We start from the raw sequence: 23,136 nt of genomic DNA on the forward strand, positions 1-23,136 counted from the left end.
CCCAGTGTCATACAAACACCCAAAACAGTGTCCTATCCCTCTGTTAGCCGGTTGCCTTCTTACACAAAAAAAAACTTAAACGTGCACTAGAGCTGTACTCATTGTCAAGAACCCATTTGAAAAGGTTTTAAAACCAGGTTTTCAAGTTTGTTAGAACACAAGAGAATAGGAGTAGTCCATGCTAATATGCTACTCCCAACCTCGTGAGCCCTTATCTTGCGTAACAACCTTTTATGTGGCACCTTATCGAATGCCTTTTGAAAATCTAAATATACTACATCCACTGGTTCACCTTTATTTATCCTGCTAGTTACATCCTCAAAAAACACTAAGAAATTTGTCAAACACGATTCCCCTTTCATAAAACCATGTTGACTCTGCCTAATCATATGATGATGTTCTAAGTGCTCTGTTACCACTGCCTTAATAATGGATTCCAGCATTTTCCCAACGACTGATGCCAGGCTAACCGACCTATAGTTCCCTATTTTCTCTCTCCCTCCTTTCTTGAAAGCGGGATTACATTTGCTACCTTCCAATCCGCTGGGACCATTCTAGAATCTAGGGAATTCTGGAAGATCAAAACCAATGCATCCACCATCTCTGTAGCCACCTCTTTTAGACCCTTCAAATGTAGGCCATCAGGTCCAGGGGATTTATCGGCTTTTAGTCCAATTAGTTTGTCAAGTACTTTTTCTCTACTTTAAGTTCCTCACTCTCATTAGCCCTTTGGTTCCCCACTATTTCTGGTATGCTTTTTGGGTCGTCTACTGTGAAGACAGATACAAAATATTTATTTAACATCTCTGCCATTTCCTGATTCCCCATTACAATTTCTCCTGCCTCAGCCTCTAAGGCACCAATGTTTACTTTTGCTACTCTCTTCCTTTTTACATACTTATAGAAGCTCTTACAATCTGTTTTTATATTTCATGCTAATTTACTTTCATAGTCTATTTTCTCCCGTTTTATCAATTTTTTGGTCGTCTTTTGCTGGTTTTTAAATCTCTCCCAATCCTCAGGCTTACTACTCTTCTTGGCAACATTATAGGCCTCTTCTTTTAATCTAACACTATCCTTAACTTCTTTAGTTAGCCACAGATGGATCACTTTTCTCGTAGAGTTTTTATTTCTCAATGGAATGTATATTTGTTGAGAATGTTGAAATATTTCTTTAAATGTTTGCCATTGCTTATCTACTGTCATACCCTTTAATCTAATTTCCCAATCTACCTTAGCCAGCTCGCCCTTCAAACCTATGTAATTGGCTTTGTTTAAGTTTAAGACTCTAGTTTCTGACTTAAGTACATCGAAGTTAAATTAAAATTGTGAAACAATTGATGTATTTTGTAGTCTTAATTGTGATTTTTTTCAAAATTTGAGATACTGTGCCTCTTAGTACACAATATTATTTGATCGGGTAGTTTCACTACTCAGCAAAAAAAATTCTCTCTCCTCACCTATACACTGACTACACTACAGCTGAGTCAATATCTGATTAGAATTTTTAAAAATAATGGATCTAAGAGCATGACTGATGGTCTCTTGTATATTCAATCACAGCAGCACTTCACATAAAATAATTCAATACTTACTAAAGACCGCTGACGTCCTAAAGTGTCGGATATGGAAGATGCTGAATTTAGAGACATTTTCTCTACAAATAAATCATAATTAGAACCATACATTACACAGACAAGAGACAACGATTATGTAAAATTCTATAATATATGCAGACGCAAAACGTGACTAACATGTTGTGTAACATACTCGAGACTGATTATACTCTTTTTCAGGAAAACTATAAGACAATACTTCTCCCGTAGTAAAATGTCTTTTTCCCGCCCTGTAAGGGTAGACTGCCACAGAAATAGGCAACTATGACAGTGGATAGGTGAAAAATTGGTGCCAATGTAAAATACAATCTCAACAAAGCTTGGACAAAAAATGGGGAGCCGTCCCATCCAAAAAACGGTCACAAGATACTATAAAAAATAAGTGCTGTTAATGCAATCAACGGATACAGATCATCCGACAAACAACTCAATTTTCACTCAGAACTTCAGCCTACTGAAATCCAAATTGCTTTACAATCCCCTAAAGTATTCCCAACTCTTATTTTCTACCAGCAAACCTCTATCAGAGGTGCTTGCAGAGAGTCGGAGGTTATATTGTTTCAGGCAGGTACGCATGGTCAATGAAAGGATCTGGAAAGAGGTTTGCGAGAGATCTGCTCACAGATAATCGTGTTTTTTTGATTCCAGGAATGCAGTGTTTTACTTACCAGCTGCAGGTATGAAAATAAATTTGTTCTCCCTTACATACCATAGATACATAAATCTGTGCATGTAGCTATGTAAACAAACAACCCATTGGATATAGTTACTTGCACTGTTCTACCTCAAAGTTCATGATTCACTTTGTTTTGATGTTTTTATATAAACAAATTTACAGTTCTAATAAAGGCTTTCTGACTCAGTGCCTCTCATTCCTCAGGCTTTTTATATCTCTGAACATGGTGGGGGGGGGGGGGGGGGGAAGGCTTACAAACAGCAAGTCCTAGAATGCTCTGTGAATAGTGCTTTTAATCAGAACTATACCCTTGAAAATGCTTCAGCCTGTTATTCTGTACAATTTATACAGGTTTAAGTTCAGGAACAGGACATCTTTTTTACCCCCACCTAGCCCCTTTTAGGAAATGTTTTCTCTTTTGCTGACTGTGAATGCGACAATGGACAACAAATTATATGTGCTCCGCATTGCACTAACTATCTGGGTTATTTTTATTCGTTCATGGGATGTGGGTGTCCATTTTTATTGCCCATCCCTAATTGCCCTCGAGAAGGTGGTGGTGAGCCGCCTTCTTGAACCGCTGCAGTCCGTGTGGTGAAGGTTCTCCCACAGTGTTGTTAATTGTAAACAATTTTACAACACCAAGTTATAGTCCAGCAATTTTATTTTAAATTCACAAGCTTTCGGAGGCTTCCTCCTTCCTCAGGTAAATGTTGTTAGGCAGGGAATTCCAGGATTTTGACCCAGCAACGATGAAGGAATGGCGATATATTTCCAAGTTGGGATGGTGTGTGACTTGGAGGTGAATGTGCAGGTGGTGTTGCTCCCATGTGTCTACAGTCCTTGTCCTTCTAGGTGGTACAGGTCGGGGTTTGGGAGGTGCTGTCGAAGAAACCTTGGCAAGTTGTTGCAATGCATCCTGTGGATGGTACACACTGCAGCCACGGTGCGCCAGTGGTGGAGGGAGTGAATGTTTAGGGTGGTGGATTGGGTGCCAATCAAGCGGGCTGCTTTGTCCTGAATGGTATTGAGCTTCTTGAGTGTTGTTGGAGCTGCACTCATCCAGGCAAGCAGAGAGCATTCCATCACACTCCTGACTTGTGCCTTGTAGATGGTGGAAAGGCTTTGGGGAGTCAGGACCGTACAGCACAGGTCCTTCATTACATTATCAGGGAATGGTTTCCTGTTGCATCCATATTATAGGGAAACGGCATTCTTTAATTCAGAAACCTAAGCAAAGGGTTAATGCCCCTTGGGGTAAGGCTCATCACAAAAAGTACAAGAGATAAATTAAGTAATTAGGTGAAAGAGTTTAGGTCCTAAATGCCTGAAGATTATAGAAGGAAAAACTAAAGGGTGAGGGTGGGGGGGAAGTGAAGAGTTCTACAGTTTCAAGATCCTGAGAAAGAATGGTTTCAAAAATAAAAATCATGGAGGAACTGGAAACATAATGCATATATTTTCAATTTATATTCTCTACAATTCTCAGTACTTACGGAAGCTGCCTGTTTTTATCATAGATAGATCGTTGGCACACCAATAAACCTAGAAAAACAAGAGGCATACTTGGTTACTGCCAATCAGGTTTCACATGTAGTAAAACACAATGGAGGAGACAGTCTTAAAAGGATACTGAGCTACTAATTTCAGCAAGTTAAACATTCAGGCAGTATTTGTAAAGTGCTTAGAAGTGTTGCTCCATTTTGGAAGAATGTGGAATGCCATGTACATTTTCCAACTTGATATCAGATATATTTTACACAGAAACATGAACATAATCTGCTAATCAGAATGCCTGATAATGCAAGGGATGCTAAAATTTTACATTTTCATAGAATTACACAGAATTTACAGCACACACAGGCCATTCGGCCCAACTGGTCTGTGTCGGTGTTTATGCTCCACACGAGTCTCCTCCCACCCTACTTCATCTAAACCTATCTACATGTCATTCTATTCCTTTCTCCCTCATGTACTTATCTAGCTTCCCCTTAAAGACAGCTATGCTATTCGCCTCAATTGATCCATGTGGTAGCAAGTTCCACATTCTAACTACTCTCTAGGTAGAGAAGTTTCTCCTGAATTCTTTATTGGATTCATCAGTGACTATCTTATATTTATGGCCCCTAGTTTTGGACTCCCCCACAAGTGGAAACATCTTCTCTACAAAGTCATTACATGAAAATAACAATACATCAATTTTGGAAGTCACAGATCAAAATTTCAATCTTATTTACTCCGACACCCCTTCCCTCAGCCCCTTGTCCTCTTCAGTTTCTCCCAAATCATTCTCCAGCAGGGATGGCAGATAGATCTGATAAGAGAAGTCTGGCAATGCCACTTATACCCTGGTTACAGTGCAATTTCCAAGATGCAGTAAAATCTTTACACAGCAGCCACTGGGAAAGTTTTGGAATCACCATGGATTCTATGCTCCAGATGCCAATATGAGCAAGTGACCTGATCGCAGGCCTCTTCCCAGGCAACTGAGTAATGAGCAGGGTGTACCAATCTAACCCTTCAGCCTACCAAGCCACGTCCAATTTTTGCCACGTTTCATCAAAAAGTGGGCAATATCAGAACCTCCACCAATTTCAGTTGAAATCTCACCCGTTTATTTTCCAGCTTTCTGACCTGTGGGAGCTGTGCAGATGAGCAAGTATTTCCAACTCTCCTCACAAGGAATTCATATTCAGTGTCTAGTTCTTGCTGTCAATAAAACTCCTTGGCCATTTTCAGCGATTTTTAAAAACAGGACTTTTGTTTCTGAGAAAGAAGCCGAGATTTTCTGATCGGCCTCACTAGGCCACTCAGTGACATTGATGAATGTAAGGAATCTTACAACACCAGGTTATAGTCCAACAGTTTTATTTGAAAATCACTAGCTTTCGGAGATTATCTCCTTCGTCAGGTGAGCGAGTGAGTGAAAGGTTCTCAAATCGCATATCTTATATTAGGCTGGGACACGATCACACCAATCAAAGGTGTCGTTGGTGTTCAGACAGGTTAGCCATGGAAAACAGTACATCCCAGTATACTGAATACACAAGGGTCAGATTACAAAGCCGGAGGGAGGGAGGGAGGGAGGGAGGGAGGGAGGGAGAGAAAATTAGAATGTCCAGTTGTATTGAAAACAGATAACTTTTTTTTCCCCTGCTGGTGGGGTTACGTGTAGCGTGACATAAACCCAAGATCCCGGTTGAGGCCATCCTCATGGGTGCGGAACTTGGCTATCAATTTCTGCTCGACAATTTTGCGTTGTCATGTGTCTCGAAGGCCGCCTTGGAGAACGCTCACCCGAAGATCGGTGGCTCTACACCAGTATCCCCCACGATGGCGGCATCGCTGCAACAGCCTCAGTACTCAACACCAACAGCCGCCAATCTCCAGACGCCATCCTACAACTCATCCGCTTCATCCTGGATCACAATGTCTTCACCTTCGATAACCAGTTCTTTACCCAAACACACGGAACAGCCATGGGAACCAAATTCACACCCGAATACGCCAACATTTTCATGCACAAGTTCGAGCACGACTTCTTCACTGCACAGGACCTCCAACCAAAGCTATACACCAGATACATCGACGACATTTTCTTCCTATGGACCCACAGCGAAGAATCACTGAAGAGACTACACGATAACATCAACAAGTTCCATCCCACTATCAAACTCACCATGGACTACTCCTCAGAATCGGTTTCTTTCTTGGACACACGAATCTCCATCAAAGACGGGCACCTCAGCACCTCACTCTACCGCAAGCCCATGGACAACCTCACGATGCTCCACTTTTCCAGCTTCCACCCTAACCACGTCAAAGAGGCCATCCCCTATGGACAGGCCCTGCAAATACACAGGATCTGCTCAGACGAGGAGGAACGCAATGGACACCTACAGATGCTGAAAGACGCCCTCGTAAGAACAGGATATGACGCTCGACTTGTCGATCGACAGTTCCGACGGGCCACAGCGAAGAATCGCATAGACCTCCTCAGAAGACAAACACGGAACGCAACCAACAGAGTACCCTTCGTCGTCCAGTACTTCCCCGGAGCGGAGAAACTACACCATGTTCTCCGCAGCCTTCAATGTGTCACCGATGACGACTAACACCTCGCTAAGGCCATCCCCACGCCTCCACTACTCGCCTTCAAACAGCCACCCAACCTCAAACAGACCATCGTTCGCAGCAAATTACCCAGCTTTCAGGAGAACAGCGTCCACGACACCACACAACCCTGCCACGGCAACCTCTGCAAGACATGCCAGATCATCGACACAGATACCACCATCACACGAGAGGACACCACCCACCAGGTACATGGTTCATACTCCTGTGACTCGGCCAACGTTGTCTACCTCATACGTTGCAGGAAAGGATGCCCTGGAGCATGGTACATTGGCGAGACCATGCAGACACTGCGACAACGGATGAACGGACACCGCGCAAAAATCGCCAGACAGGAGGGCTCCCTCCCAGTCGGGGAACACTTCAGCAGTCGAGGACATTCAGCCACCGATCTTCGGATAAGCGCTCTCCAAGGCGGCCTTCGAGACACACGACAACGCAAAATCGTCGAGCAGAAATTAATAGCCAAGTTCCGCACCCATGAGGACGGCCTCAACCGGGATCTTGGGTTCATGTCACGCTACACGTGACCCCACCAGCAGGAAAAAAAAAATTATCTGTTTTTAATACAACTGGACATTCTCTCTCTCTCTCTCTGGCTTTGTAATCTGACCCTTGTGTATTCAGTATACTGGGATGTACTGTTTTCCGTGGCTAACCTGTCTGAACACCAACGACACTTTTGATATCGTGTCCCAGCCTAATATAAGATATGCGATTTGAGAACCTTTCACTCACTCACCTGACGAAGGAGATAATCTCCGAAAGCTTGTGATTTTCAAATAAAACTGTTGGACTATAACCTGGTGTTGTAAGATTCCTTACATTCGTCCACCCCAGTCCATCACCGCATCTCCACATCATGACATTGATGGTTAGCATCCGCGGTTGGCCGCCACTGAATGCAGCAAAGACTGCAACTTTGAGCCAGCCTAAAAGCAATATAGAATCACCCAGACCTGTGAAGACATACTGCCGGTCGGCTACTTTGCGTCGTCAGAATGGGCCGAGTACCTTAAATAAAATTTACCCCCCTACATTTTCTTCCCCCTTTTATTCACAACTTTTCCAGAAGTGCAAAAATATTTGTAATTTAAAAAAAAGTTTTTCTACCTTGAAGATCTCTATTTATTATAATTACTGGTGCAGGATACTAGAGCAAGCACAGCAGGAACTCGAGTGAAACTCTTTTGGGTGAAAAGAAACAGGACTACAGAAAAACTTCATAGTTGAAGAATCAACACAAGTCATAGGGAATACCAACTAATTAAACTGCGCACACACACATTTCCACTCAGGAACAACATGAACTCACCATAGAGACCTCTGTGTCCTCGTGAACCATTACCCTGTGGAGAGGGAGGAATGGAAAGAGAAAACATTTTATTCTCAGAACAAAAGCTTTTTACCACTGGCTATACATAATCGCTAAACTAACAATTAAATGCCAATGTATCATACTAATTGTTCAATTATACCTTGCGATATACGAAGCTGAAATCACGATATTGCACGTACAATTGCAACAAATTATTTTGCAATTAATTTTTATTAATCTTCTGTGCATTGTGTTCATGAATCATTGGAACATGAATTCCCTCCCTAAACATCTCCGCCTCTCTAACTCTCTCTCCTCCTTTAAGACTCTCCTACCTCTTTGACCAAGCTTTTCGTCACCTGTCCTCATCTCATATGGCTCGGTGTCAAATTTTGTTTGATAAAGCTCCTGTGAGGCGCCTTGGGACATTCTACTATGCTAAAGGCGCTATATAAATGCAAGTTGTTATTGAAAAAATGAATTATGTGGCTGCAAAGTGTAATCTGTACAACATAGCAAAACAGAATATTTTTGCATACAACATCTAAGTTACTGCCAGACGGTCAGAGATGTGTCAGTTAACTAAGTCTTGAAATTTCCAACTGGCTATAGATAAGTTACTTTGCAGCTTTGTAAAGACCTTATAATTTTTACAATATTGGTGTACTTCTCCCTCCAGCTTGGCCTTATCCCAATGACCTAACCCTCATTTGAAATGGGTGCAATTACAGAATCAAACAAATTTCAGTATTCGCACCAATGCTACCTCCACATCAGAGCTATCTACTCTAATCTCATTTCTCCTCTTTTGTTGTATCCCATAATATCTTCAAGTGTTTACTTCATTCTTAAATGTCATGATTGAGTCGGCTTCAACAACCACTTGTGGTAATTCATCTCATACCCTAGTACACCAAAAGAAAATCCTTCTAACCACTTCTTTTATGCTTGTATTACAATTCTTGAACTTATGCCCTTGTTACCAATTCACTGACCAGTGGAAATCACCTATTGCAGCTACCTGCTCAAGCCCTTTTGTAATTTTGAACGCTTTATTAGTTCTCCCTTGAACTTCTCTACAAGCCTAGTTTTTTTTTTAAAAGTCTCTCATGATTACGGCATCCTCTTATCTTTGGTATCATCCTAGCAATTATACTTTCTCATGGCTCTAATATCCTCTCTATAATGAGGTCCCCAAAACTGCACACAATACTCCAACTGTGCCCTTGCTAATGCCTTGAACAGTCATAATTTCCTTGCTTTTGAATTCGATATCCTTATATACAAAATCCAGAATGTTTATCTACATTGAACTGCAGTTGCCACATATCTACCCAATGCCCTAAACTATCAATGTCCTCTGCAGTCTCTTGCATTCTTCCTCAGTTTGCCATGCCCCTTATTTTGAGTCAGCAAATTGATAGAACTCCCTCAATTATACATCCAGATCAATTATGTATACTGGTCAATCTCCCGTGGCATTGCATATGGTGAATCAAGATCAAGCATGGTCTTCAGGCAAAATGGGGTTAAAGGGCAAGTCATAATTGGACCAGGATATGCAGACATAATTCAGTCCCTATTTTAAAGTGATACATTCTGTTTTATGTTTTGTATAATGCTTTCATTTGATATTATTTAACTATAAATAAGAAAACTTATTGAAATTTGGGAAGCACTGAAGTGGAGTTGGTTGGTGCATAGGGGTTTATCTGCAGTAGAGAATGAAGAATTAGGAGATGCAAAAGTGAGGTGCTACTAGGCCACCCCTGTGGGAAGGTGTAATAACAGTGCAAGTAGTTTACATATGCAGTTCCCATGAAAATGTCAACACAAGAATTTATAATGGAGAAAGTTGACAAAAATGTGACAACAGGAAGTAAGGTTTTGTAGGCAGGAAGTGCACACTGATGCAAATTTTTTTTTAAATACCCTAATAGTCATAATAAACTCAAATTTAAAACTATTGTGATACTAATCTCCTTTTGAGGAGATTATCAGGTCATCGGAGTCCTCATGCCCTTCTGAAAAGTTTCTAAATAAATGAAAAATCCACATGAAAAAAGGAAACCGAGGCAGCAGTGATCAAAAATCACAAATGACATTCTTTGAGACTACGACCATAGTGCATGATCCCTCCATGTTCTCTTTGACCTCTCAGAGAATTTGATATTGTCGACCATACCATCCACCTTCACCATCTCTCCTTTGTTGTCCAGTTCCTTATGATTTTGCATCGCAACACAGCCAGCACATCTCCAGCAGTGACGTTTCTCTACGTTTCCTCGAAGCAGATAGATCTTTGGGGCTCCTCCAGAGTTCCTCAAAGACCTATCTTTGGCCCTTTCTCCTTTCTCACCTACAAAGCATCACCTAGCAGCATCATTTACATGTATGATTCAGCTTCTTTCTCTATTCCGATGACACCAGCTTTACCTCTTCCCTCCACCCCACAACCACTTCTACACTGTCAGATTGCCTGTCTGACATTAAATCGTAGACATGTGAAATTTTACACCAACTGAATCTTGGGAAGATGGATGCCATCATCTTCAGCCTATGCCATCAATTTCACTTTCTTACCACTGACTCTATCCCTCTAATTACTCAAGCTGTGCAAAACCTCAATGTGCTGTTCAATCAGAAATGAACTTCAAACCCCATACTTCCATCTCTGCAACGGCAACTGCTTCCACCCCTACTCACCCACACCACTGTTGAAACCCCTATCCACACATTCCTCATTTCGAGACTCAATTTCTCTATTGCCCTCTTTTTCAGCCTCCCTTCTTCCATAAATTACAAATTATCCAAAGCTCTGTTGCCTGCATCCTGTGCTGCACTAAGTTCCACTTTCTCCTCAACCCCATCCTCACTGACTTACACTGTCCCCAAATGTAATGAATTGTAAATCCTCTTCCACATCTTCAAATCACTCCTTGCCTTCACCCCCCACCATTTCTACAAGCTCCTCCAGTCTTAAATCCTCCTTCACACCTGACTCTGGTCTTCTATGCATCCTCCTCACTCTGCTGCACCACTGGTGACAAAGCCTCAACTTCCTCCATGAACACCTCATTACTTCTCTCTCCACCTTTAAAAGCTTTCTTAAAATCCATCTTTCCAACTAAGTACTCAGTCATCTCTCCTAACTCTTTCACTACAGCTTAGCTTGAGTTCCTTTTCCCCGCTATAAAGCGCAAAGGGATTTTTTTAATATCAACTGTAATATATAAAAGCAAGCTATTATTGCTGTTGGTTAACATAGAACACAAATATTCAAAGTACCAGCAATCACACAGTCTTGGGGCTTCAGCCTTAAGGCTTGGGGCTTCAGCCTTAATTTCAAGCATAGCAAGTTCAAGTTTATAATGCTAATTCATTGGAAAAACTCATCCTCGAATTACTAATTCATTATTTTTGAAGTTTTTTTTATTGCCTTTAATTATTTTATACCTGTCTGAGCACAGAGGAAAGCAGCAATAAACAGTAGCAAACATTAAAAGGCTGCAGAGGTATAAAGCAATTCATAGAAAAGGATTATAGCATCATAGCAGAAACCAGGTAATGCCTTATTTGGCTGATTTCCAAGTAGCATGCCACAGCAATGGTCTGCTGAACTATGTTTCTCCCCTCCCCCATCCCCAAAACCACATGGGTAAGTCACAATTCTACTAGAGAAACAGACAGAAATAGTAAAAAAAATCAATCGACCAGAATTCTTTTAAAATGCTAGATATAAACTACTGAATAAATATGCACTTTAGTGTACAGGAAATTATCAAAAGAGATTCAGGAATGTAACAACATTATAAAAGGAGAGCGACATCTTAATACCCAATACAGGTGTTGTCCTGGCTAGTCAGCATCAAAACAGCTAACATGGTTTCAATGCCATGTTGTCACCCACTAAGAAAGGAAATAGTGTCCCTATTACAAGTTTAGGGTCTCGCCGTATATATTCTCTCAGGTACAGCAGTGGCAGTCGCACCCAAAAGCAAGCTAAGGGTCTTGCGTTTGGGGTGTGACTGCACTGCCTGATATCTAAATACACCACAGCGTAACCCGGGGTGTAACAGTAGTATCTCATTATGATCTCAACTGGATATTCGTCTCCTTTGCATGCGTGTTTGTTCAATCATTCTGAAGGCAGACTAAGCAAACATTGGGTTAGACGAGGCCAGGTAAGAGTTGTTAAGCTGCATTATTTCACAGCCCATGAACATATGGAGCAAGAGTTATGATCGGATACACTTAAAATCAATGCAACTTGTCTGTACGTAATACAAAAATAATAAACACTCAATGCTTCCCCACATCAGTGGGTCATCTTGCTTGACTTAAAAATAACTCCAAGCTATTCTCTCCTGCATTCTAACTTTCTCGCAGCCTTTGCTGAGCCTGACTACCTTGCAGCTTTGTTTCAAAAATTTGACTGTTACTCTATATCTCTGTGTTCTATCTTCCTCTGTTCACAGCAGAAAGAGATCAGCGATTATCCAGCACAATGGGTGGGACGTATTTTTCAACTGTGCAGACAGGCTAACAAATTGCTTATTATTTACAATCTTCAGGAAAGAACATGGAAACTAGTTCATTAGTGTCTTAACTATCTATTGTCTCCGAGCCTTTTAAAACTTGTGATTTAAAGCATACTGTATTCATGCAAGGAGAGATTGCTACAATCTTGGCAGGGGACGTTAAGGTCAAAAAAGAAATAAAGGCCAATATTCAGTTTGCCTGCGGATTACCTGCTGCACCTGTATGTTGACTTTTTGTGTTTCACGTAAGAGGACACCCAGATCCCTCTGAACCGCAGCATTTTGTAGTATTTCTCCATTCAAATAATATTTTGTTTTTTTATTTTTCCTCCCAAAGTGGATGACTTCACATTTTCCCACATTATATTCCATCTGCCAATTTTTTGCCCATTTAACCTGTCAATATCCCTTTGCAGATGCTTTGTGTCCTCATTGCAACTTGCTTTTCCACCTATCTTTGTATCATCAGCAAATTTGGCCACAAGACACTATTCCTTCATCCAAGTCATTGATATATATTGTATATAGTTGAGGCTCCAGCACTGATCTCTGCGGCATCCCACTAGTTACAGATGGTCATTTTCAAAATGACCCTTTTATCCCGACTCTTTGTTTTCTGTTAGTTAGCCAATCCTCTATCCATGCCAGTATATTACCCCCAACACCATGAGCTCTTACCTTGTGCAGTAATCTTTTATGTGGCACCTTATCGAATGCCTTTTGGAAATCCAAATATACTGCATCCATTGGTTCCCCTTTATCCACCCTGCCCGTTACTTCCTCAAAGAACTCTAATAAATTTGTCAGACATGATTTCCCCTTCATAAAACCATACTGACTCTCCTTGATTGCATTGAGTCGCCAAATGTCCTGCTACTATTTCCTTAATAATGGATTCTAGCATTTTCCCAATGACAGATGTTAGGCTAACTGTTCTATAGTTACCTGCTTTCTGTCTCACTCCCTTCTTGAATGGGGGTCTTACGTTTGCGGTTTTCCAATCCGCTGGGACCTTTCCAGAATCTAGTGAATTCTGGAAGATTACAACCAATGCATCCACTATCTCTGTAGCCACGTCCTTTAAGACCCTCGGCTGCAAGCCATCAGGTCCAGGGGACTTGTCAGCCTTTAGACCCATTAGTTTACCTAGTACTTTTTCGCTAGTGATAGTGATTGTTTTTAGCTCCTCCCTCCCCTTTGCCCCTTGATTTTCTACTATTATTGGTATATTATTAGTGTCTTTTACTGTGAAGACAGATACAAAATATCTGTTCAATTCCTCTGCCATTTCCTTGTTTTCCATTATTATTTCCCCAGTCTCATCCTCTAAGGGACCAATGTTTACTTTAGCTATCCTCTTCCTTTTTATATACTTGTAGAAGCTTTTACTGTCAGTTTTTATATTTCTTGCTAGTTTACTCTCATAATTTATTTTCTCCCTCTATTATTTTTAGTCATCCTTTGCTGGTTTTTAAAGTTTGCCCAATCTTCAGGCTTACCAGTAATCTTTGCCATGTTGTATGCTTTTTCTTTTAACCTGATACCATCCTTGACTTCCTTAGTTAGCCATGGTTGGTTCACCCTTTTTGTGGAGTCTTTCCTCCTCACAGAGATATATTTTGGTTGCGAGTCATAAAATATATTTTTAAATGTTTGCCACTGCTTATCCACCATCATACCATCTAATCTGTTTACCAAGTCCAGTTTAGCCAAAAACAAAATAAACTGGTCTGTTACAGCCTATGTCATGGTGCATTGCTCTGGGCCAAAAAATAATTTTGTTTTAAATTCTCAAGATGAGGACGAAGCAGGCAAGTTGCCCCAAGGCGGCTGTACAACCGAGGGGTTTGCTAGGCAACCATGTAGTGCAGGCCAGACCAGATACGGGTGGCAGGTTCCGTTCCTTAAAGTGAAACATTTAGAACAATCCAGCAGCTTTCTGGTCACAAGTTACCAGATTTATTGAAACAATTGACAACTTGCCATGATGTGATTTGAACTGAGTTGCTAGTCCAGTATTAAAACCACTACACCAGTGTTTCTGATGGAAGCTGGTTGCCAGCAGGATTGCTACCATTTGCACAATAAGCATCATTACAAGAACAACCCAAAACCAGGATCCAATACAAAAGCAGGTGCTGTTAGCTGGATCTAAATTGTGTTCAAAAACCCTAAATGTCATATTTTTACTACTGGTTGTATGTGTAGTTGTAGCAAACATTTTGGCTGACAAAATGGTGGAGCATGCTTGATGAACGACCTGCTCCTGCTCCTCTGTCAGGTTACTGAGAGGTTGTGAAGTTTTCTGCTCCTGACTGGCCACACTTCAACAACTCACAGTCAGACCAGTAAAATTGAAATCTTCTGGCATTCGTTTTGCTAGCCAGGATCTTTAATTGTGCAATTTAGAAATGTCACTACACATTGTTCTATCTATAGCGAATTGGTTGCCGCGTTCCCTACATTACAACAGTGACTACACTTCAAAAAGTAGTTCATTGGCTGTAAAGCGCTTTAGATGTCCTGAGGTCATGAAAGGCGCTATATAGATGCAAGTCTTTCTTTTTTAAAGCCCTCAATATTTCACGCTTCTATGGTTGACATTGTGGAGAGCCACATTGGGGCACCGTTCCCCCATGCTGCTAAAATGAGTTCCCTTATTCCCACATAAGAATCAGATTCATGTGGGTCTACAATTCTACAGTTGGGAAAAGAAAGATAGCTGCTAATCAAAGAAGTACTAAATGTAAAAGTATCTCTAGATGTGGAGAAAAGCTCCCTTTAGTCAGTCCCTTCCGGATGAGATGTTAAACCAAGACCCCATCTGCCCTCAGGTGGACGTAAAAGATCCACTTTTTGAAGAAGAGCAGGGGAGTTCTCCCGGTGTCCCTCAACAAACATCACTAAAAAACAAATTATCTGGTCATTTATTTCATTGTTGTTTGTGGGACCTTGCTGTGTGCCAATTGGATGCCATGTTTCCCTACATTACAACAGTGACTACACTTCAAAAAGTACTTCATTGGCTGTAAAGCTCTTTGGGATGTCCTAAGATTGTGAAAGGCGCTACATAACTGCAAGTCTTTCCTCATACTTTCTATTGAGCCTAACTAGCAGTGATCATTTCTTGTTTGATTTAGCTGAAGATGTGTTCCCTCAAAAGCTTGACTTTCTTAAACTCAGCACAAATCTGAACTAAGAAACTGCTTTTATTTTCCTATCTCTTACCACCACCTATGTCAAGATTACCTGCAGAGATCATCTCTTCACCCCCCCACCCCCTATTTCAGACACCAATATAACTTTTATACCACCAGATTTTCCAGTAGGAAGGCCTTTCCACTACTAAACTTCCGTCGTTTTCTATAAAAGCTGTAAGTCCGAACAAACTACAGCACATTATATTAAACTACCTGAACACAAAGATCTAACAAAGCTGTGAAGTCTGATTTTCATTCTCTGTCTACAATCAACCATTTACACTGTGAATAAACACACATGACATACAACATAAGGAGATCAGTTCATCACTCACAGTGGAACTCATTGAAAGGGAAATGGCATGAGAGTGTATTTGGGCAGTTTTACTCACTATCATCTAAACCATATAAAATTTAAACCAAGCAGTTTCAAAAGGATTTTTTATATCATCCAGTTCCACTGATGTCTGTCACAACCATGAGATGCACCACTATCAAAAATGAGTGCCTTGACAGATTTAACAGAAGTTTTCCTCTACATTTAAACATAAGCACTTTTTGGCAGACTGTCAACTACTGAAGGAGATAGTGACCCATGAATAGTTTTATTGCACAGATAAATGAATAAATAAGCAAAAAGTGTGCGGACAATGGCTACGCCACCTAGTGTCAGTAGCACTGGCTTACTCCATATCCAATCAATTCAAGAAAGAGAAAGAAAATGGTATAATTGATCCACCTTATAGAGCTTGAGTTATCACCTATGGATTAAACCACTTAATACATTAGAGCCAAAAAGTTCTTGCCACAATCCTCCAGTCACTGAGTACATCTCAGTTGTGCTGTCGTAGGAGTTACCAGAGGGTAGGCTGTCCAAATAGGCAGAGAAAGAAAGTCAGTACCAAGGCTAATTCTCAAGCATATCCCAGTGGACAATTTCAGAGCGACATTGGCAGAAGTCTCCAAGCACGTCACGTCATTCTCAACATGGACAGTATGCAGCACAGAAAAAAAACCTAGAAGTTTGTAATCAAATAAAATTACAAAAATAATTAAAGTAGACTCACGTCAATAGCTAGTCTATCATTAATGCTTTCCAGCTAAAGAAATAAAGCTATTCCTTTAATTTGAATTGGCACTATTTTCTGACCCATATTTTGGGAACAGAATTTTGAGATTATATCATCCCAATATATTACAATCAGACACACTTTTGATGCATTTCATTATTCTTCCAAATAAATGATTTTGATATTCAAGGAAACAACATCCATCATAATTAACATATCCACCTCACATAGGTGGTAACTGATTTCCATTCACCATTTATCCCATAAATTCTCAATGAACACTTCAGCAACAAAAGGCTGGATCATGCCAACCACTTAAAATCCTCAGAAGATAAGTCACTGTGTTCCCTCAAGTACTTCATTTCAACAAATGAGCCACACTGAAAATGAAAACTTGACCGCCAAAAAATAAATCAGTGACAGCTCCAGTCTACGATTTTATTAGAAATACAGAACGGTTGCACAGAAAGAGACCATTCAGCCCATTGTGTCTGTGCTGGTTATTTGCTAGAGTAATGCAAAAATAAATCCCACTCCCCGCCCCTTCCATGGTCCTCTGCATCGAACTCTACTTCAAGTATTTATCCACAGAAACACAAGCGCATGCTCACAGTCGCAGATACACAACCATCTTCATTCCATTTTGGAGGTGGGGTTAGGAAGATGACCTCCATGGAAAGTGAGTGTGGAACTGACTCTAACAGCAAGTTATAACTAGAGTTTCTGACGCCAACTGCCGAACTGTTAAATTGCTTTTGGTTTAATGTATGAAAATGAATAAATAAAAGGGATTAAAATAAGCAAATGCACAATTATAATTAATCACCACCGATGCTGTTGCATATTATTTAATACAAAGACGGTGAGAGTAAGGTGTTGCTGGCGGGGGTGGCCGAACTGGGTTTGGTCCCTAGGACGGGGAAAGAGAGGGCAACCCTCCGCTGTTGCTCGGGGTGACAGTCTGTCCTTGGCCTTAAGGCCTCAGGCCTGTTCCTCCTCCTCCTCCTCACTTTCTGTCTTGTCCGTCTGACTCCTCTGTGAGTGGCACCGTGTCCCCGCCCACCCACACACACACACCGGGGCGGGGTTGCCTCCGGCTCCCTTACCTGCAGGGCCCCGGGGTTGCGGGTCACAGCAAAGCGGCTTAGACTCCGAGACAGGCACCGAGACCGAGCGAACATGGCGACGCTGCAGCACAAGCGAATCCCGAGAGCGGAAGACAGCTCGGACACACCAACACGCCGGACACTAGAGGGGGGGGGGGTGGTGGTGGTGGTATGGGGAAAAGGGAATGTCAGGAAAGGGAGATAAGCTCGGTTCAACCGTGCGTAACACTCAAACCGAAACAACAATATCGCATCGAATAAAATACACCGTTATAAGTGAATGTGTGTTTGATAAAATATTTATGACGCACCTATTTTGGAAGAATGGTTTGGCCTATTTTCCCACTGGGCTGTACGAATGCATCGAGGGAGGACTTACATTAAAGTACAATTTCTGCACCCTATCCATAACAGGTACATGGGGAAAAACACATTTAAACTATAAAGAGAATTGGCGTTCAAACACCATCGTGCATTTATTAATAACTATACTGCAGCATCGTTTAGATTTTGCCTTATGGATAATAATTCTTCCCGCTAACGTTAATGGTTTGCACCCAGTCCTCGTTAATTTTGCATATCTGGTCATCGCCGCGGGCTTGCTTGAATTGGATTGGCTGTAAGCGTATCCGCCCCTTTTATCCTTTTAAGGTATGAAGATGAGTGACGACAGGTGCACCCGGCGCTGGCAGGTGCTCAGATGGGTTTGGTGGTCGAGTGGCAGTGTCTGACCAGGGGGAGAGCTGCAACGTGAGTGCGAGTTATTATTATTATCATCACCCACCATTATTTTTATTGACAATATATAATAGGTTAATTATTGAAATACTTCTTATTCTGGTTAACAGAAAGTGCAGTTGTAGTTTTCCTAACAAAAAAGCTTTGTCTCACATCTTTTAATCAGAATGATATAGTGACCAGTTTGTATGGCGGGAAGACTGAGATATTCGCCTTATTTTTTGATACGGCGTTAACAAAAGCTTTATTCACTGTATTTCCGTGTTAACGGCTATCTTGATGCTCTTGTTCTTTTTGATTAACTATATAGACATTCCACTGCATTCTTTTCCCTCTGGGCAAAGGGAAAAAGTCAGCTGGTGCACCGTCTCTCTGAATAGTTTAAAAAGTCAAATTATTATTGGGAACAAATAACCTTATTCTTTGCAATTGAACTTTCCAATATTTTTAAATTACTGTTGCGAGTGAAAGTTTTTCCTTCGTACCAGGTTTATGTGTATGTATAGCTCGCAAATAAATAATTCTCAGACTTTTAGTTCAAAAGTTGTTTCATATATACAGTAATGAAATGGCTTGACGTCATTGTGCGATGGTATTTAATTCAATATTGATTGTTTTTTTTAAAAACTTCAGACCTTTAAAATCTGATAAGTAGGTCCGTTAGCATCGGGATAAAAAGCGGTTAACACCTCTGGCCAAACCCGATCTCGCTTTCGTTTCTTGTAAACCTTTATGGCAGCAGATTGTGTTAGTGTTCAACACCTTTCTTTTAAAGAGTTCACCGCTTTGCCTTTGATGGACTGGACATGCTGTTTAGTAATACACCTACCTACATAGCCCTAGAATTATTAAAATTATTATGACTGTTTGTTTATTTGTGAAGCTATAGCTACGTGTTTCAAAAAATGAACGTTTGGAGTCTTACGAAGTCGATTTTATTGTCATCCAGTTGATATTTTGAAGGCAGGAATAATTCAATATTTCGTGGGATCAATATAACTAACGGGTTCGTGCAGGAAGGCGCTGGTTAAACGGGCTATTTAAACTGGTTTGAAATCTCCTTTGGCTGCTGTAGATTTAAGTTCAAGATGGGACGAGCCGCAAACTGTTCCTTGCTTTCAGTTTCGAAGGATTTGAGATGACTCCTGCACTTTATAAACGGGTTCGGAATAGTTTCCATAATAATTGAAGTCGAGTTTTTAAAACCCTGATGTTATCTCCCAAGTCGTGTACAATGACGAGGTATTCAGACAAGCAGACACTAAGAATTCCGAGTTAAATATTAATCAGAAATAAAACTGAATGTAAAGATAGCACGCATGTAGACAAACGTAAATACACAATCCCCTTATAAAGAACACGTAATTAAATATTATGATTTGTATTTTAAAGCATTTCTCTCCAATAATCTAATAACATTGCATAAATATGAATTATAATACTGCTCGTTGTATTGTTGCATGTAGTTAGAAATAAACAATAGGATACTGATCAAGATCCAGCAACTTGCGTTCTCCTTCAGGCTACATTGCAGAATCTGGCTTTAAATTTAGGGTAAACTATAATAGAATTATTGCGGTCAAGACGCACTGTGAGATACAAGTTTTTTTTCTTTCTTCAAGTATTATTTAGTTATTTGGAAATATTCCTTTATCAAATAACCTCTTAAAGCAGGAACTGTAGCTGGACTCTCCCTATTAGAATTTAGAAGAGACTCTGGATTATTTGTTATTCTCCACCAAACTCCTCTCCCCACCTCTCCTCTTCTCTCAACCATTGAGTCTCTACCGCACTATGGTTTCAAGGGCTCTGGTCATCCACGGGTATATTGCCGAAGTGTCTGTTACTCATTTGTGAGCCTTTGACAGTGAGTGTCAGCGGGTTATTTGAACCTGGGTGATGGGGGAGTATCATTGCTCACCCTGATCTCGTCTTCACCCGATCTAGACACGAGTACTTCCAGCAGGGGCTATTGACAGTGATCAGGAGAAGGCTGTTTGACCCACAAGCACTGAGATCAATTGTAATGTTCCTAGCGCTGCCGAACCGCGATCGGCTTAGCTCAGCACAAACCGGGGATCAAACCTGGAACCTTCCTAGTTTGTATTGCTGCACAACTCGCCGGACAAACTCATTCAGCCTATAAGGTGCTCTCTTGCATTGGCTTTCGACGCTAATGTTCTACAACAGGGAGAGGAAACGGCTTCGAAAGCTTTCTGATTATTTTACTAATATTTTTTGGATTGTTTCATTGGCACAAATTGTAGATTTGCAAACCATCATTAAACATGATATATAGAGTTTTAAAGTGAAAATAATGATCCCTCTATAAATTTTTAAAGCGTAGTTTCTCGCTCTCATTATTCTGGACTCACTGGGGCACCCGTCAGCTGTAGCCGAGAGTTCAGTATCTATTTCACCATACTACTGAAGAGCATTCAACTCTTTGCAGTTTCTTTTGTAAGAAAGGTTGCAACAGAAAGGTTAGGTGGTCTCTCGGTTTCACTTCTAGACTCTATCAGATTACATTGAGGAGTTGGAAAAGCCTCCTGGGTTATGGGAGCAGGATTCAAATTATGTTCAAAAATGAGCCTGCTGGATATTGAACGAAATTGATCATCAGCAAAAGAGTGGATAGGATTAGATGATGAGTTGAGGAGGTCATTAATATGAAGAATTAAAAAGGTCAGGGCCCAGGGAAACCACTGAGTTCATGGGAAAAAGAGTCCCGAGGATGAGCCACTAACTGTGGAGTGATATGAGAGGAAATGAGACAGACACAAACAAAGCTTTGGTGGGAGTCCATATGTTAAGAACTGCCGATCCTGTCAAAGGCTTTGGAGAACCCCCACAGCAATAAATCAGATGCTGAATCATATAATCTGCGTACTTTACGAGAGAATAATGTGTTACGGAGCAGTAATATAAAAAGGGTTATTTAACATTTGCCACTTTGGCTTTATTATTGTGTCAATGTGCTTATCTTTCCCATTAATAGCCTTACTAGCATGCACACAGTGTGAAAAAATGCAGAATTATCCCTAAATTCCTTTCCATGAAATTTAGCTCTGTACATTATAGGAGAATAACAGACTTGTAGTAAGACAAAATTAATTTAAAATTCTCATCCCAGTGTTCAAATCCCTCCATGGCCTCGCTCCTCCCTACCTCTGTAACCTCCTCCGGCCCTATAACCCTCCGAGATTGCTGCGCTCCTCCAATTCTGGTCTCTGCGCATCCCCGATTTTAATCGCTCCACTGTTGGTGGCCGTGCCTTCAGCTGCCTAGGCCCTAAGCTCTGGAATTCCCTGCCTAAACCTGTCTCACTCTCTACCTCTCCTCCTTTAAGTCACTCCTTAAAACCTATCTCTTTGACCAAGCTTCTGGTCACCTGTTCTAATATTTTTTTATGTGGCTCGGTGTCAAATTTTGTCTGATCATGACTGTGAAGTGGCATGGGATGTTTCTATTACGTTAAAAGCGCTATACATGCATGTTCTAAATGGAAGTTGTTGTGTTGACCTGCATTATTTAATAGGTGAGGGCACAAAGCAAGTACCATACTCTCACTGAGGAGAAACTACCAAATATTTTTATGACACATCGTCGTCATACAGCAACGCATTCAGTTGTAAATTATATTTTAAAAGATACTAAGGCCAACAGCATCCAAAAATGATGTCATAGAATCATCGAGTGGGTACTGCACAGAAGGAGGCCATTCGGCCCATCAAGCCTGTGCCAGCTCTTTGTAAGAGCAATCCAATTAGTCCCATTCCCCAGCTCTTTCCCCGTAGCCCTGCAAATTTTTTCCCTTCAAATATTTATCCAATTCCTTTATGAAAGCCACAATTGAATTTGCTTCCACCACCCTTTCAAACAATGCATTCCTGATCATATCTACTCGCTGCGTAAAAAAAGTTTTTCCTCATGTCGCCTTTGGTTCTTTTACCAATCACCATAAATCTGTGTCCTTTGGTTCTCGACTCTACTGCCAATGGGAAGAGTTTCTCTTTATTTACTTTATCTAAACCCTTCATGATTTTGCACACTTCTATCAAATCTCCTCTCAACCTTCTCTGCTCTAAGGAGAACAACCCCAGCTTCTCCAATCTATCCATGTAACTGAAGTCCCTCACACCTGGAACCATTCTAGTAAATCTTTTCTGCCCAATTTCTAAGGCCTTCACATCCTTCCTAAAGTGTGGTGCCAGAATTGGACACAATCCACCAGTTGTGGCCAAACCAGTATTTTATAAAGGTTCACCATAACTTCCTTGCTCTTGTACTCTATGCCTCCATTTATAAAGCTGAGGATCCCGTATGCTCTTTTAACCGCTTTCTCAACCTGTCCTGCCACCTTCAATGATTTGTGCACATATACCCCCAGGTCTCTCTGTTCCTGCACCCCCTTTTAGAAATGTACCATTTAGTTTATATTGCCTCTCCTCATTCTTCCTGCCAAAATATATCACTTTGTACTTCTGTGTTAAATTTCATTTGCCATGTGTCCGCCCATTCGACCAGCCTGTCTATGTCCTCTTGAAATCTATCACTATCCTCCTCACTGTTTACTACACTTCCAAGTGTTGTGTCATCTGCAAATTTTGAAATTGTGCCCTGTACACCCAAATCCAAATCATTAACATATGTCAAAAAAAGCAGTGGTCCTAGTACCGATCCCTGGGGAACACCACTGTATACCTTCCTCCAGTCCGATAAACAACCGTTCACCAC

At 41.0% G+C, this 23,136-nt stretch overlaps 1 protein-coding gene across 1 annotated transcript in view; it reads right to left on the reverse strand.

Moving 5' to 3' along the window:
- The window catches only part of dlst (dihydrolipoamide S-succinyltransferase), a 51,597-nt gene extending 33,838 nt beyond the window's left edge, over window positions 1–17,759 (reverse strand). Inside the window, exons 1-4 of the mRNA XM_067991993.1 lie at window positions 17,662–17,759; window positions 7,742–7,775; window positions 3,789–3,837; window positions 1,596–1,657 (exon numbers count right to left, since the gene is read on the reverse strand). Of these exons, the coding sequence (XP_067848094.1) occupies window positions 1,596–1,657; window positions 3,789–3,837; window positions 7,742–7,775; window positions 17,662–17,736 (220 nt within the window). The 5' untranslated portion in view covers window positions 17,737–17,759. The remainder of the gene's footprint in view (window positions 1–1,595; window positions 1,658–3,788; window positions 3,838–7,741; window positions 7,776–17,661) is intronic.
- Window positions 17,760–23,136: the final 5,377 nt, after the last annotated feature.

This window comes from Heptranchias perlo, chromosome 10 (genome assembly GCF_035084215.1).
Source record: "Heptranchias perlo isolate sHepPer1 chromosome 10, sHepPer1.hap1, whole genome shotgun sequence".
Taxonomy (NCBI): Eukaryota; Metazoa; Chordata; class Chondrichthyes; order Hexanchiformes; family Hexanchidae; genus Heptranchias; species Heptranchias perlo.